This window comes from Anoplolepis gracilipes, chromosome 17 (assembly GCF_047496725.1).
Source record: "Anoplolepis gracilipes chromosome 17, ASM4749672v1, whole genome shotgun sequence".
Lineage (NCBI taxonomy): Eukaryota > Metazoa > Arthropoda > Insecta > Hymenoptera > Formicidae > Anoplolepis > Anoplolepis gracilipes.
In genome coordinates, this window is record NC_132986.1 from 3095822 (window position 1) to 3113395 (window position 17574).

General features: G+C 38.6%; 1 protein-coding gene across 1 annotated transcript; it reads left to right on the plus strand.

The window, feature by feature from the left end:
- The first annotated feature begins 461 nt into the window (after positions 1–461).
- Positions 462–1266, plus strand: LOC140675421 (uncharacterized). The gene is made up of 2 exons (XM_072909885.1): positions 462–723; positions 842–1266. The coding sequence occupies exons 1-2, from the start codon at positions 462–464 to the stop codon at positions 1156–1158; spliced, it is 579 nt and encodes a 192-aa protein (XP_072765986.1). The 3' UTR covers positions 1159–1266.
- The last annotated feature ends 16308 nt before the right edge of the window (positions 1267–17574 follow it).

Sequence of the window (17574 nt, forward strand, 5' to 3'; positions counted from 1 at the left end):
AGAAACATCCGGCCACTTCCGGTTGAGATCCGCTTCTTCGAAACGCCAAATCGACATAACGTTCGTCTCTCGATTTTATTTTAAGTTTCTTTCTCGTGAATTTTAAAATTTTCATAATATATCCCGAAGATTGTATCTGTGTTGCGTAACAGAAATAATACAAAGTATAAAATTCGACGTCGATGTGTAGTCTGTTAATTTAGATTTTTTTATTTTTTCTTTAAAGAGACGAAAAAAAAATTAACTCCCCTTTAACGCGGTTATTTAAATTCATTTTGCAAATAGTTTAAGAGAAGAGGCTCTGTTTAACACTTAAATTACTCGAGTCAATTTCTTCCGGTTGTGTCAACAGGTAGAAATCAAAACAAAACAATGTACTTTCTTGAAACGTACCGCTTGCGACGCTCCACTTTCTCTCGCGCGTCTTCTTTTTTTAATGACACTCATTAGGATCATTTATAATGGTCAACGACCACGTACGACGGCGAACGGCACAAATTACATTTTACATAATGCCATCCCTACTCGATGTACTCGTCCTCGCGGAAATATACGTTCGTATAAAAAGAAAGAGAGAGCCGTCGAACGAACGATTGACAGTTTGTTGTTCGATGCTATTTCCGAAGATGGCGAAGTTTGCGATCGTCGCGATCGTTCTTTTGGCGAGCGTCGGTTCGCAATCCCAAAGGATAATTAGGGAAACGTCCACGCAAGACCCTGCAGGTGAAGAATAATTCATTCAGAAATTATTATATTAATTACCGTATATATAATAAGATTTTAATTCTCGACATATATTTGAGCTTCTTTAAAAAGATTCGTTATTTTGTTTGATCGCAAGACGCAAATATCGCGGCTATCCGGGACATCCTGCAGGAGATCTCGAGCGGGGAATCGAATGCGAAGGATGACGAGAAGCTTGTCGAAATCATTAAGGAGGAGATCGTGAGGACTGCGGAGGAGATAAAGACGCCCGCAGGATCGATCGACGCGGCCGCAAAAAGGGCACAGATATTGGTGTCTGAATTGACCGCGGCATACACGAACGCCATTTATAAATCCAAGTCGCTCGGTGAGGGTCGAGAGAATTTCGCGCGCTTTCAGACCACCGTCCAAACAATCGTGGATTTCATTAAAAACGGACAATTCTTGGCGTAGTTGACGTAATAAGGGTTTGGCTTTTCGGCCGATCTCAATATTTCCGATGTCTTCCGCTCTTTATTGTCTGCCTATCCACAATGATACAGATGTACCGTAGAAAATCGATAAATATAGTTGTGATTTAATCATGCAAATCATGCGCGCATTATTTATTTCCTTTCTCTTTTAGATACGCAGCTTATGATTAACGTTAACGTTAGGTAATACAATAGATATTCGATAAAATATATCTATACAAAGATGAGATATATTTATCTTACGCACACAAAATGTGGAAAATTACTATATCTCACGTGTGGTCCCGCGATACGCACGCCCGACTCTATTTATATTATACAATAATTTTTCTCTCTGGTTAAAAAGAAGAGCAGGCGCGGCGGTAAAACGTCAGAATTATTCCTGCTGACGTACAACTCAGAGGCGGACGAATCCATTGTAAAAGCGGCGGTGGGCTCATAATCTGGCGATGTAGGATCTCTCCGACCCGTGGGGCTGACCGGAACTGCGCCTATGCTCTTTCGCCGGAAGCGCCGCGCTGCCACATGTAGTAATATAAATTATAATGCCTCTACGGTTTTTCCTTTTATGGATTTGCATTTAAAACACCGGAATGGCATTGTCGTCGAAATCGCCGAACGTAATTTTCATGGAAATAAGAAAGCTATCTACAATTCTCCCCCGCCGATATTGTATAATGCTTTTGCAGCTATCATACAGCTCTTCCCTCCCTCCTCCGATTGTGGAAGAGAAAAGATTCGCGCGTCTCTTCTCTCTTCTTCGAGACGCAGAATTCGATTCGCATCTAATCGTGCCAAGGCTGATCAGAGATCGTGGCTTTCACTGTCTTAGCACAACAAAACTCTGTCTGCGCATCTACCGCGGTGATTCTTCGCTTCGTCCGACGCTTTCGGGAGAAAGGATACTTTCCACATCTAAAAGATATATACGTAATAATTGTTCGCAAAATATACGCGAGTCGCCGTTGCCGACGATGAAATTAAAATCGCGACGCCGTCCGAGCGGCAGCCATCCATGAAAGTGGAAACCTAACTCGTACTCGTACGTGGATGGATGGCCTCTTTCGATTTCGCATGTAGGACGCGTAGGAAAATGTGAATCGCTTGATATCTCGCTTCGTATTCGCGCTCTTTTTTTCTTTTTTTTTTTTTTTTTTTATTCAGCATAATATTAATTTTGATATCGTTTCTTTCTCTTCCGTTTTCTTTTAACGATATCTTTTCTACATGTGTAATATACTCCAATATATATATTTTGCTCATCGTCCGGCATTGTAACTCTGTTAGCTTTATGTTACATCTATCTACATCTATTCTATAGAGCCCGAAGCCGACTATCGTCGAGTCTCGTTGCATCGTGCATCGTCTGAAAATACGACGGAGTATCGGCCTCCTGGATTTTATCCCGGCAAAGTGATTCGACCACGAACTCGCAGAGAGCGCGGATAATATAACGCGGGGGGATAATATTTTGTTTTGTTGCGCGAAAAGAGAAGGATAATAAACATCGGCGCACATATAGGCTCGGCCTGTGTGCGCTACCGACTAGATGGGCTACGACGAAACAATGCGGCATTGTGTACCGACAGCCGAAGCACTGCGGCAAAGCGAAGCCGAGTACGAGTACCGTGTTAAGTCATGAAACGACGCGCATGCCTGTAGCCTCCTGAATTTCCGGATCAACCCTCAGTCGTTTATACGAAGCCCTAATCTGACCTCGTTACGGTTCGTAAGTATCCAAAAAAAATTCTTTCGTACAATCCCACGTAACTATAGAGGAGAAACAGTGGTACTTTAGCATTTTTATTTTTAGAATTATTTCATTATTTTAAATTATATATATGTATATTTATATAATTCTAAAAATAAAAAAATCTCAAGTAGCACATGTACGTTTCAAAAACGTTTAAGAAACTGTCAAAATACGGTTTTTTTCTTTTATTTGTGAAAAATTTGTTTATTCACAAATTCAATAAAATAATGCATATATGGATATAATCCATCTATTTTCATCATGTTCTGAATCTCTTGTCGACATTACATCAGAAGTCAAACTGATAAAAAAGACATAATTTAAATTATACTTTCAGTACCTGTTCTTTTAGGCTTTATATACATGTTATGAAAACTTGAATATGAGTCACAGTTAAGTCTGAACACGCCACGTAGTGGCAAATAAAGGAACATGTATATTATAAAATAGATCTTTTTTGTCTTGTCGAAAAGATGATCAAAAAAACAATTTTTCGTCGACTAAAATTAATTATCACTTTTAGAAGACATCTTTTAAAAAATGACTTTTTTTGTAGATAGAAAGATATTCTTTTAGACATCTTTTAGCCTTGTCAGAAAGATAACCTAAAAAAGACATCTTTTCGTCATCTTTTAATTTTCTATGCTATCTAGGGATCGTCTTAATAAGTACAGTCTTAATAATGTGTATATATATAATTTTGAATGAAAAAATTAATTTTTGTTCTATTTATAGAAACGTAAAAAATACGTTTCTTAAACCATGATTTTAAAAATGTTTCTGTTGAAACGTTTCTTATTGATGTTTGACGGTTAAAAAATATTGGATATGTTTAGAAAACGTTTATAAAACGAACATGTGCTAGCCGAGATATATCTTATTTATATAGCACATTTTCCGTGTTTTTTTTTCTTATATAAATCTTTTGAATTTTTCATTCACCATATAGCCTACCGTTTCTAAGATTCTCGCACAAACGTGAAATGTTAATAAATGAGGGGGGAGAGCGAAGAATTGGAAAGAGCGAGAGGGACGGAAAAGGAAACAAGTGTAGGTAAAACTGAGGTTTACAACGCGACACCGAAAGAGCTTGCTCGCGCGCGGCGGGGGCAACATTCCGCGGGGCACAAGTTGAGCCCGGGGACCCCGAGGCTCACGAACGGAGACCGACGGGTCACGACGCCATGTGTGCGGCCTCACCCGACCACACCTACCACCTATTTATTTATGTCTACCTTATAGGCCTTTTACTCGAGCTTTCATTGCTGATGCACGCGCTGCGCGTCGTGAACAATCGATGGGCAGGGCCCCGCGGCTTCGCGTGCGCGAAAAGTCCCCTGCATCGCCGAACAAATCGCGCGAGGATCGATCGGAAAATCCACCACCTGCGTGCCCCGCAGTTGCGTCGTACGGTAACTTCGTATCCTATACGATTGTAGCATGTGAAATCACTGTGCGGATGATTTCTGGATGTGTCCGTATACTCAAGTGTATGCAAATGCACGCGCTTTAGGGGATCAATCCGGGTATACGAATTCCGAGTTTAATAATAGGAGTATAAAATAACCGCGGGAAAATTGTATAGTAAGAATATTTTGCGGATACATCGATCGATGTAAAAAAAGAAGTCAAAGTTTGATTTAAACTATTGACCTAATATATGTATAAATATAATTTTAACAGAAATAAAAATGATGCTATTTCTAAATTGCATCTTATCAATTCTAAATTGTATATATTGCAATAGTCATCGCATGAAAAACAATAAGTTAAAAATATATTAACATGTAAACATCTTCTTATCTTAATATTTTTGTATTTTAATAACATTGAAAGCTAAGATCTTGTGACAACTAATAACTATCAAGAGTTTTTTTTATTATAATAATGAGTTAGATATACAAAAATAGATTGTTACAATGTTGCAGAGAATGTCAAATGTGACATTGATTTAAAAAATAACGTAACGATTTTTATACATGTAAAAGAAATGAACTTTACAAAAATTGTGTTTAAGTAACTTTATATATTCGTATGACAGTGATTTTTATTTTATTTATAATATTTAAATATTTAATATTATATTTTTAAAAAGAATATTATTTCAATATTATACAAAATGTCTGAATTTTCTTTCTCTGACAATGAGTATTCATATCCCCCTTTAATGTAATAAGAAGAGAACAATTTATTTTTTTACATGAGCGAATAAATTTTAAATATTGTTTAATGTAGTTGTATAATTCTTCATCTTTTGTATATAAAAAAATTAAAAAAAAAGAAATTATTTCAAATTTATACCCATAAAACATGGAAATATTAATCAATCACAATTTAGAATAATTATATCAGCATGTCGAGATGTTGCTAAATTAATTCTATATAGTTTTATATGTAAAAATATAGGAAAAGGAAAACAATTCCCATGATGATATAACCTGTTTAAAGCAGTCCACCGTAATTTAACGCGATTTTAGATCATCAAGAAATGGCCTCGGCGCAGATGTATTCCCCGCACGCGGCTTCCACGTTTATATCTCTTGTGTAACATCGCTTTGTATCTCACGAAATGTTTATCGGACGACATCGTCCTCACGATTTCGCCGAGTACAAATGCGAAATACACGGCGCATTATTCATCTTCATCTGCAACGATTCGTAAAGAATATTTTCTCTTGCTTTTGTTGCGCAAGAGAAAATATAACTTCCAACTTTTGAATTAATGTGAAAATCAAAACCAAATGCGTTAAAGAAATCATGTTGGATATTAAATTGTCATTACTTTTTGAATTAAATCCACAATTAAGATATATGTATCATGGATAAAAGACTGATTTAATTAAGAAAAATTGCGCATTTAAACGCGTGGAGGCGTAGTCGTTGAGAATCTTGACAAAAACGTAGAATCGCGATGTGCAAGTTACCGTTTCCGACTGTCGGTTTCCGGCGCGCTCGTTACGGCAAAATATGCGACCGCGCGCGAATAAATATGAAAATTTCCCGAGTCGTCGCGCTCCGATATATTATATACATATATCTTAACGCGTGTTTAAACGTAAATCTGATGTTCGATAAGCGAGCATATGTCATATGTGCGTCGACTTGCAACGGAAGTGTTGAAATTAATCGAATTTATATCGCGTTTATTTTAATTCGACATCACCTCTCTCCATCAGTTATACATCTCGCATCGTTTCGGACATAAATTTCTCAATATTTTCCCAAACACAGCACAGATTTTAATTAAAATTTATAATAAATACATTATTTTATGGCCATTTGAAGAAAGCAAATGGAATTTGCTTAAGGAATTTGTTTTCTCCTAACATTTTAAAAATATTACACTTAGAAGCCTAGGTTTCTTAATCAAAAAATATAATTCTGTTGAAAAATCTAATTAGAGATTTTAATTAAAAGTCTAATTAAATTCTCCATTTTTTTCTATGCAGAGTAACACATATTATTGCGATATATATGCACGATGATTTCTATTTACAGTTTTATAAATCACAAAACATCTATACTCGCACAAAAAATTACATAGATATTTTGCATCTTTGTCATAATTGTTATTCTTTCTGATATTGCTCTTTTCCACGTGTGTTTTAATGTTTATGGTAAAAGTTAAGGTAATCTTAACTTTTTTATTTTTTGTTTATTTCGGCAATTTTGTAAAATTAATACGGCATTCAGAAACGAAATGGTGCCTTAATTATCGTTCACCCTAACGTTTTTTTCCTCTCGCGTATTCACCGTTACTTAAAACGGTACCCGTTATACAAATACAGCACACCCGATGATTCGCCGCTGCTGCGCATTAAAGTCCGCGACCGCTAATAAACGCGCATTCCGGCGCTTTGTATCTAAAATAGCAACGTTGCAACACCATAATCCCAACCAGACCAGAAAATTAAGAGCGTGTGCCCATCTCCTTCGGTTCTTCGGTTAAAAAATGACGACGCTCGTAAAACGCGGCACGTAGTAAAGACGGGACATTTCATCTCAGTTATACACGCTATATTCGCCCGCTATATAGATCGAGATAAGCGTGTTATTTAACATTCGAAAAGGAATCGTTCGTTATCTTGCGCGAAATTGCATAGAGTTCTACGAGAGACTCGTAGAAACGTGTGACGCAATCAATGAAAATGATTGAAATTTCTTTTTCACCTCTCTTTTTCACGCAGAGAAACTAAGAGAGAAACCTCGCCAAGTGGATTTACCCGTTATACTTAAATCGCGATTTTCGTATTCTTATCTTTCGCGTGTCTTTCCGGTCCAGCTCGTTGCCTACCAAGTACTCGAGGTTTCCGAAGCAGAACAACCTGTCCACGGTGACAGAAATCAACATGTTGCCGCGGTCGCTTGCATTATTTTTTTTTCTATTCCCGCTAACACTTCCTCCACCCCTCTCACGCGATTAATTCGCGCACGGCAGCATCTTTATATCGGCGGCTCCGATCGCGTCGGCGGCGCGCGTTCGCGCACGCGGTGCGCTTTTTAAATAACTATAATGAGGGCAATTATCTTGTGCGCCGGCAAGCAGAGTGTGACGAGTCGTTGTTACATATTGCGGCACGGAAGATGATCGCCCTCCCGAGGTGAGGATGGAAGAAGGGGAAAAGAAAGAGGGAGATGAGTCGAGGGAGACAAAGGAGTTAGAGCGGGGGAGGTGGAGGAGGAAGTGAAGGCGAAGGAGAGTGAGAGAGAGAGAGAGAGAGAGATGACAGCGCGTGGCAGGCGCGGATCCCCTTTTCCTCTCTTTCTCTCTCTCCCCACCCCCTTATCTCCCTCTTTCTTCCGTCGCCCTCGCCTCCACTCGAGACTTTAACTACTTTCTTATTCGCTCGTTTTAGCCCAGCCTCGAGAGGGCCCCCCCCGGGCATAATGCCTCGCAGCTCCTTACGCATGCTGAACGTCACTAACTTCCCCCCTTCGTCCTCGCCAACCCCTCAAACGTTCCTTCTTCCGCCGCCTCCGCCTTCTTTGGGGCCCTCCTTCTCCTCGGTAGCCCCCGAGAGGAACTGCGGGTCAGAGACTGCGAGGCATATTCGACGCAGACTCGTGGCTCGTGCCTAGATCCATTGGCGTCCGGCTCCGCCGGGAGTTACGCGTAGCGTGACGGCGACGAGGCGCGCAGCTTACGGGGTCTCTCTTGAGGAAGAAGACGAGAAAACTGGCCCGAAAGTAATCGCGTATAAAACCGACGTATCGATTAATATAGAAAATATATACGCGAGTTTTCAAAATTTCAATCAAAATCTTATCTATATAATAAAAAAAATGAAACTATACGCATAAAATTTTATATAAAATCTTAAATATTGAAATAACATACAGATATGATAACTAATAAATTTATATATTAAATAACGCTAATAAAATGGAGAATCCATATTATCCAAGGATTAGAAAAAGGGTTTAAGGGCGGAAAATTCGATTGATCCACTGACAGAACGTAATCGCATACATTTCTCATGAGTGCGGCGAATCCATCGGAGCTACCGCGGTAGTAAATTATGAAATTGTAAAAAAAAAAGATGTGATTTATCGGCGATCACTCGGCGCGGCACATGCAGCTTCGAGTGGCTCGTGCCTAGATGCATTGGCGTCTGCATCCGGTGAAGGCGGCGTCGAGGAATCCGATGAACGTCGCATTTATTGCGACACGTATGTACAAATGTACAACGATACGATAACGACACATTCATGATTGCATGCCTAACAATAGGAAGAGTACAATTCTTTTTTTTACAGTTGCAACATCTCATCCACGATCGTTATATATATATATATATTTATGATGAAACATATATAACTCTGTGAGAGAAAATACTCTCCGCTGTCTCTTTTTTATTAAAAAAAAAAAATTTTGGATTATTTTTCTTTAGGATATTAATATCATAATTATTTAATCTGTCGATTAAATGACTGTCAATTTTGATAAAATCAAAAGGAGAAATAAATATTTTAATTATGTAGTATTCTAAAGAGAAAAAAATGGCGTTGGAAAATGGCGTAAAAAGATTTCAACATCTTACTCGCGGATTTCTCGGCGGCGCGGCGCGAGCGCGTGCCGTAAAAAGCCGTTCTCGCGCGCGAACTTTATTTGGCCGACGCCGATGCGTTGATATAACGAGAAACGTGGCGGCTGTTGCGCCGGAGCGAAGTAGCCTCGCTTATGGTCCGGTGGTGCCCGAGGAGCATAACAGCTCGCGGAGCATAACGCCACGAGCCATCATATCCTCCTTCCAAAGAGGCTCTCCGAAGGTGTTCCTCCTCCCGTCCTCCACCTTCTTCTTTTTTTTTTTCTTTGCTCTTCGTTCCGCCGACGCACGCACACGCCGCGAGTCCTCGCCGATACGCGTACGTGCGTACGCGTACCTGACGCCAGTCGGTGTGACTTATACGGGGCGTACACATTCCGCGCTATCTCGAACGCAAACAGGGTTTACTCGTAATTTCGTCATTTTCTTTTTTTTTTTTTTTTTCCTAAGCCCTCCGCCGCGAATCACGACGACGATACTGCATATTTGAGCGCCACGTCCGAAGCTAAGCCCGCTGCTTGGCAACAAATTGCGAAATGTTGAAATCGCGTGATGATCGTTTCCTGGTACACCCAGTATACTGTAGAATCCGCGGCGCGATCGTTTGTGCGCGTGCGATGTACACGCACATAGGATACATATACACGCGAGCACGCGCACACGCCGTGCCACAATAACGGCGGCTTCCGCGAACTAGATCGGCCGAACAGATATTAGGAGCGCGTCTCTACCCCGCCGTTCTCTGGCCATTGCGGCAAGTGCTGGTCATTGTCCACCAGCGGGTACAGGAAGTCGACGACGACCGAGCCGGCCCCGCCGTACCGATGTGCGCACATGTGGGTGAGGAGAGGAGGAGCGCGAGAGATTTTTCGGTAGGATAATTGCGGAGAGAGAAACTCTACCGTGGCTCGAGACCATGCGCGTGGCGCAGATTATCGCGTTCGCGATGATGATAACACGGCTAGTCCGGAGAGAACGGTACCCGACGCGTAATATGAGCAAGGAATCGAATTGATTAATTCTACGTAGAATAGAGAACAAAAACCCAAGATATGCTGTCTTTTTAATTTTTAACACTTTTTATTTAATTAAACCGTAATTATATATTTAAAAATTCATAAAAAAGAGAAACAAGTATGTTGAATGCTTTTTTAATTTTCCTTTTCGTTATTATTGTGTGAAAAATTTTTAACACTTTTTATTTTAATTATTTTCAGCAGTATCGAAAAACACCTTCAAATTGAACACAGTTAAAACATGAAATATATAAATATATATATATATATATATATATATATATATATATATATATATATATATATATATTATTTATTTCATATTTATAAAATAAGCTGTGAGTTTTCTTAATTAGCGATCCATCTATTCTGGAAGAAATTCACTTAAATCTTTGTATGAGTATAGTAATGATATTTTGAGAAAAGACAAATTTAATCATTTTATAATCTTATGATTCTAAATTCTTGTAAGAATAATAAAAAAATTTGTGCAATAGACAATGTAAAATTACATTTCATGACACATATCGTTCATGCCAATTCCTCTAGAATTAAAAATAATGACGCTATAACAAACAGGAAACTGCGATCGCGACGCAATTTTAGCATGGATTAATTAATGATATACCAAAGTTGATCGTATCGTAGATGACTCGATAATGTTGTGAAATGGAAGTTATTTTTATGCTAACACGCACATAGAGCACTAACTGCTTTCATTTAATATAGCGAGGGAATTACTTCTCCTTTAGAATTCGAACGCGAAATAAAATCTACGAGTGTATTATAATTACGATGTAGAGACATTCTGCACTGGCTCAAAGAGAATTTAGACGAAGAGTAAAGGATTATCACATCTTGACAATAACAATAGCAGATAGCAAAAGTGTACTCTTCCGCGATGTAAAAGTATAAAAATACGAATGGAGTCATCTATTGTGATAACGCGAGTGTCGATTATACCGCGTCTCTCTAGTCAAATCGTTAATAAATTTTCTAGCTTTTTTAGATATTTTTTTTTACTTTAATGAAGGATATATTTATTGCGACTATACGTGTAAGAGTCATTATTTAGTCGTTATTTTCGACACGGACTTGAAATATACAGTAGACAATGGAAGGAGATTGGGTTGCCGGGCGCGGTATCATTTTTATACGCACGCGGTTTTCTACCGTGCCATTGCGACAAATAATCATCGTCCATCGCCGGCAGGAAGTCGATGAGGAGCTCGACCACGAAGAGATTTTCGGTACGATAATCGTAGGGAAACTCCGGACGTCCATTGTGACAATGGCCTCCCGAGGCAGCGTGATAATTACGTGCCGCAGAGTAATAATGTGGTAAACAGAGATGAAGCACCGAGACTACTCCGTCTTTATTCCGGTATTAACAAAATCAGATACGATCTCTCGCTGACCAACGAAAGAGGAACGGCGAAACGCTGACGGTGACGTTAATCGGGAATCAAAAATGTGATGCGTACAATTATTGCGGCTGACGTCTTTCTATCCGAGTGTCTTCATCTCATATTATTTTTTGCACGAGAGAAGAAGAGATACCGATATCGTTACTTCCTGCCATCCATGACGTACCCAGTTCAGAAGAAATTCTGCTGATCTACATTCGGAAACAATCCGTTTCCTGCCTTTTTCCCGCCGGCTTTTCTCGGACATGGCGAACGAAGGACGAGGGAGGGCAAAATAGGGAGGACAAGAGCAAGTGAATGAGCGAGCGGATCTCGACGTGGAAATTGGAAGGAGAAGGATCGTCAGGGCGGCACCTGACCGGAAAGCGTCACAGTCGGCGCATTCAGCCTCGTTCTCTCCTTTCCCTTCTGCTATCTGTTTAGCCGACCTCTCTCTTTCTCTTTCTATCTTTTTTCCTCTTCTCGTCCGTCTCCTCCGCGAAAGGGTTGTACGTTGTTTCCGTCGTGTCTACTCGCAGTACAAACGCACGAGCTCTTTCACGAAAGATTTTAAAGTCAAGATCAAACACAGCAATATTCTGCGAATGCGATATTGCAATATCAGAGTTAATTATAAGAATTTGTGGTACAGACTGCGCAAATGTCCGTCGAGGGATTATGCAGGGATTCCGCAATTTGGCATTATTACGATATTGCGTTTATTAAGGGAAAACAGTTAAAAAAGATGCATATTATGTGTGGAATTATACGCATCGGTACGATAGCGCAATGTCTAATACGAATAATGAACACTGAAGATGGGCTCTGACGAGAGTCAGAATGAGAGAACGAAGGGAGAGAAAAAAAAAACAGGAGAAAGAGAGAGAAAGAGAACGAATAGGTAGGTAAGGACACATAATAGCAGGATGTTACAACGCCCGTGTCCGGTACATAAGTATCTGGTTTCATAAATGAAAGTGTCTTCATTCATAGATACATATTTCCATACAATCGTGGCTCTATTGGTTCGTATCTTATGATATCGCCGTTATGTGCCGGTAGCCCGGCACATATCACATATGTAACACATAGCACCATTATATACAAATTCCTAGTAATGCCGTGCTACTGCTGCATTAATGATAAAGTTGTTTAGATATTGCGATATTGGGGCGAAACGGGAAGAGCGCGCGCAAAAAAAATATGATTCGTGCGCGATGAATAGAAAGAATACATTCCGTTGTGTTACACGGGTTGCACAATAGAGACTGAAGTATGTAATGAATAAATATGTGTACGAATAATATAATGTATTTCCATTATAGAAATACATTATATTACTGTACGTGTTTTGTAAGAAAAATAGAGACGTATAAAATCATGGGCATAGGATCGACGACCTACATTTATATTTATACAGTAAAGACACGCAGGCCCTGATGTTCTCCTTGTTGCGTATATAAATCGAGCACGAGGCAAGGACGCACCCTTTACGTAGGAAGCCATCCTTTTCCTAGCATCCACAGTCCACACAGGAAATCTCAGACGCACCCACCGAAACAAGCCCGCCCCCGTCGACCGGAGCCGATTTAATGTTTCGTTTCCTCTACGACGATAAGGGGTTACAATTTTATAGAAGCATCATTTTATAACAGTCCTGTATGTGCACGCAACAAACTTGAAAAAATACGAACGGTTACACTCGCGAGTCGACGTTATAATTAGATCTCGATTGAGGGCTATAATCCCTCTGGCCCGAGAAAGAGACCTTGAGGAATAGGTAAAGCGAGAGAGGCATCGTAAAAATTATGAGAAAAACATAAAAACGTAAAGTTTATAAATACATGTGTACACAGTCAAAAATTAGCTAATTATATATTTTTTATAGTATATTTCATATGTTATTTGTATGCATATTTTTATTTTAGAAAATATTTTAATATTGAATGTATTTTTTATTAAATTTTTATAGATTTCATACATATCAAAATTTGAATTACTTTCAAAGAAACTTTATAGCGGAAAAATCCATTCTTTTTTAGATAAAAAATATTTATTTTCAAATAAAAAAGTTTTTAAGAAATATTTCATCTCGCGACTAGGTCTGTGGTTTAGCGCGGAAAACTTGCGGCGAGTTGGCCGACGAGGGTGGATAATGCGCGGGCAGGAGATAGTAAATTTTATAAAATAATATCCTCCCATGCGACGCTGCATATTCATTTTTCCGGAGGGACCTCCCTACTGGGTCTCTCCCAGGAATAAGGGGAGGAAGAGGAGAAAGAGGAGGAGGAGGAGGGTTTCTCGCCACTGTCCGGTTCGAGCCACGTACATATGTATGAGCTTCTGGTGGACGCGCCGGTCATGCCTCGACGAATCCGGGGCTTTCTGCCCTTTATTTTCGCCAGCAACGCGCCCTTTCCTCCCGCGAATAAACATCGGGGCCAATCCCCTAAAGAAGGAAGGAAAAAAAATAGAGATAAGCAAACCGGATGATTAGCGTTCCCCGTCTTCCTTCCGAGTGCAAGCTGCATAACGATATACACGGCTTCTGATTACTCGAAGAGAAGAAATCGTTGAATATGCGTCTCGGTATACGAAGAAATTGCGCCTCCTTTACGCGTAACGAATGTCACTTTGAAATCGCACGTGACTCGAAAGAAACCGCGCTTCTTAAGAAAACACAATTACTCTCGAGGAACCTACAAGAAACTATGTTTACTTTCACCCGCAATGCCACGATTATATCGTTTCGCCGTGCAAAGAAACGCTCGAAGACTTTTCTAACGTCAAAAGAGGAAAGAAGAGACGCGAGATGAATTTAATTAGATGTTTCTGATTCGCGCCTTTTCAAAATTTCTTGAAACACACCTCGTGATTCTACCGTGATACATATCGCGACACCCCAAGCGAAATTATTGTAACGCTAACGTGACGTTCTCGTCGTTAACAACGTCGGCGAAACTAGCTCTTCCTCGACATACGTCCAAGAAAAGCAACCCGTTCGTTCGCTTGCATTAAAGAGCAATTAGCCGCGGCTCGCGAGCACGCTGATGCCCGGAAGCGATAGAAGCGGGCCGCGCGTGCCACCCTTACCTCCTCCTCTTCTTCTTCCTCATGCGCGTGTGTATATACGTCTTTGTACATATTCTTACATTTACCACTTGGTAACACGTTTCGCGCTCGTAAACTCGCTTGACTCGAAGCATTCTAAGCCGGTATAAGGACTTTCCTCTTTCTCGGTTCCACCGACGCTGTTTTCTTTTCCGTCTTCATCAGTGAGGAGTGTGTCTCTCTTTCTTTCTTTCTTTCTTTCATTTTTTCCTACACACAAACAAAATCGTTAGTGAATTTTTTAGAGAGAGAAAGGATATCTTTCCGCAAAAGAGAACGTAAAATCACGCGTCGTGATTTTACGATTTTAACCTTCTCAATAGGCGCTGCAGATAACGATCCGGTAGCCGAATATGATTATTTAGAATTTAGTTTTAAATTTAATTCAGTTTAGTTGATTATAGTCGGCGCGCATTCGGATTTTAATATCGTATCGTAAAAGTTGAAGGCTGTTATCAGTGTTTTCCGTTATCTAAATAAAATTATCTAGATTTTTATCTAAATGTCTTTATTGTTTATTTTATCTTTTATCTATATAATTAAAGTATATGATATCTTTATCTGTATCTCAGATTAAAAAAAGTAGTATCTTTTATAAAATATCTAAGATAATGTAATCAGTGTCATTTTTCTCATTCTGCGTTCGATCATATTATATTTACAAAATATAACACTATATATATCATATATCTATAAAATATAACACAACATTACCATCATCCGCGCCAGTGGAGCGTCTTTTCAGTTGCGGGCAACAGATATTCGTACCTCGAAGAAATCATTTATCTGATAATATGTTCGAAAAATTATTGTTTTTAAAAAATAAATATTTGTAATTTAACTCTAAACCTTTAATGTATTAAGCTGAAATATATGCTTATATTTTTTATAGTTTTCTGAAGTGTATTATTTTTATATAAATTGTAATTTTGAATATTATCTTAAAAGTATCTAGATAAATATTCAATTAATTTATCTTTTATCTAGATATATTTAAATTAAGATTATCTTTATCTTATCTCAAATACAGACGCATATAATTTATCTTATCTATATCTAGATTATTTTAAATTATCTAAGCGCAACACTGTTATGAAAGATGTAAATATTGAAGAAGAACATAAAGATTATCTTACGTGTCTTTTTCGACGCTACTTAAGTATTGCGTATTTTTTGCGTACGCTTCTGCCACGCGTCTTCCCTCTTTATTTCTTTGTTCCTCCAGCGCCGCTCATTCAATTACCGTCGCAGATAATCATTATCGCGGAAACTGTATCGCCGTGCCTCATTGCCCCAATCCTTAATTAGCCACCGGCCAGACGATAATTAATACGAACCGGTGTCGGACGACCGATACATTGCGTTGGCGGGAACGAGAACTGTGAAGTTTGTCCTCGGTTTTGCAGCGCCACCTTTCACGCGTGGCAAATTTATTCGACGCTTAAATTGTCTCCTGTAATTAATTCCAATAGTTCTTATTGCTTTCTATATAGTACTTTTCACGCATTGCCACTCTATTATATCGATATCATATTTTTTTTACAATATACTATATAACTCTTGTGCAAAAATGTCTCTTATGAAGAATTAAATATAAAGATTAAAAATGAGATATTCTTAAAGATAAACTTAAGATAAATTAATATGTTAAATTATATTGTGCAATATAAATTTATAAATGTTGAATACAGATTATATATTGCTATAAAGTACTTTTCACGCGTTGCAGCCGCTCGATTATATTGATATCTTACTTTTTTTTTATAATATACTATGTAACTCTTGTGCAAAAATGCCTCCTATGAGGAATTAAATATAAAACTTAAAAATGAGATATTCTTAAAAATAAACCTAAGATAAATTAATATGTTAAATTATATTGTGCAATAATTTATAAATGTTGAATATAGATTCTTTACCGATATGGTATCAAATTATTTTAAACGAACATATATGTAAATGAATTAGACATCCATATATATTTTCCTATTTCGCTTCAATCCTTTTTTGGATTAAAGGCAATGACGAAGATCGCGTACAGTACGTGCCTAAGTTAGTTGTAATTTATATCCTGTCAACTTAGAGACTTGCATATATCACGCGCAGAGACTAACTTTATTACGCAATTCTCTCGTGTTCATTTATGTAACTTGAGATTAATTTTAAATATTTATAATTAATCGCAACTTGTTACTTCGAAATATAATTACCTTATTTTATGATTGACGCGAAAAGCTTATCTTTTTTTTCTTTTATAATATTTACATTCCTGTTGAACACATATAATACCGCATTTATTCTCCTTTTTTTCTTTCCAACATTCCATCTTCAGTTTCCAGAGAAACTTCCAAAAGATTCCGTAGACGATGCTTTGCGTCGTACAGCAATTTTGCGGGCAATCGTCTTTCTTCGTATCGTCTTTTCTCTTTTTCGCCGTGAGTACAACAATTGCAAGACCGTGGACCGCCAACAACCGGGCTTTGTCTCGCGCCGATACCGAATCGGTGAGGGAGAAAAAACGATAATCGCGACCTACGTGCGTGGATATGGGTTTGCGTGCGCGAGAGAGGGAAGATCCGACGATTATTCGAAGGCAGATATAAAAGGTGTCGGTCTCTCTCTTTCTCTTGTTTTCTCTCCCATAAAGCGAAAATGAAGATGTATACGCGCCGCTACTCCACTTTATGCTGATCGATTTGTGGTGATTTTATATCTTCGGCTGTCTATATAGCTCTATTGGCAGGCCGCGGCGGATCGCTTCAAACGGGCCGCAATACTTTATATCTGTGGTATAAACGCGAAATTGAGCTTTACATATTCTGAACAGAAAGGGCTCAAAGCGCTCCAAAGTGCGCGCAAGAAATTTCTTTGTGTTGTACATGAAATAGGCGATTGTTTCAGTCGGGAGATTCTTAGTATCGATATCGCCGTTCTCTACGGAATAAAAAATTCAATAATTATTTCTTTCCGATGTTGAAATTTATCGAGAAACCATGACGATTTTTTTATTATAATAATGTTGTATATAATATATATATATATTAGGTGTACAACTTTGCTTCC

Excerpts from the sequence above, each read along its gene's own strand:
- LOC140675421 (XM_072909885.1), top strand. The coding sequence starts at position 462 with ATGGTCAACGACCACGTACGACGGCGAACGGCACAAATTACATTTTAC. Across the intron at positions 724-841 it reads GTCCACGCAAGACCCTGCAG|ACGCAAATATCGCGGCTATC; the intron begins GTGAAGAATAAT and ends TTTGATCGCAAG.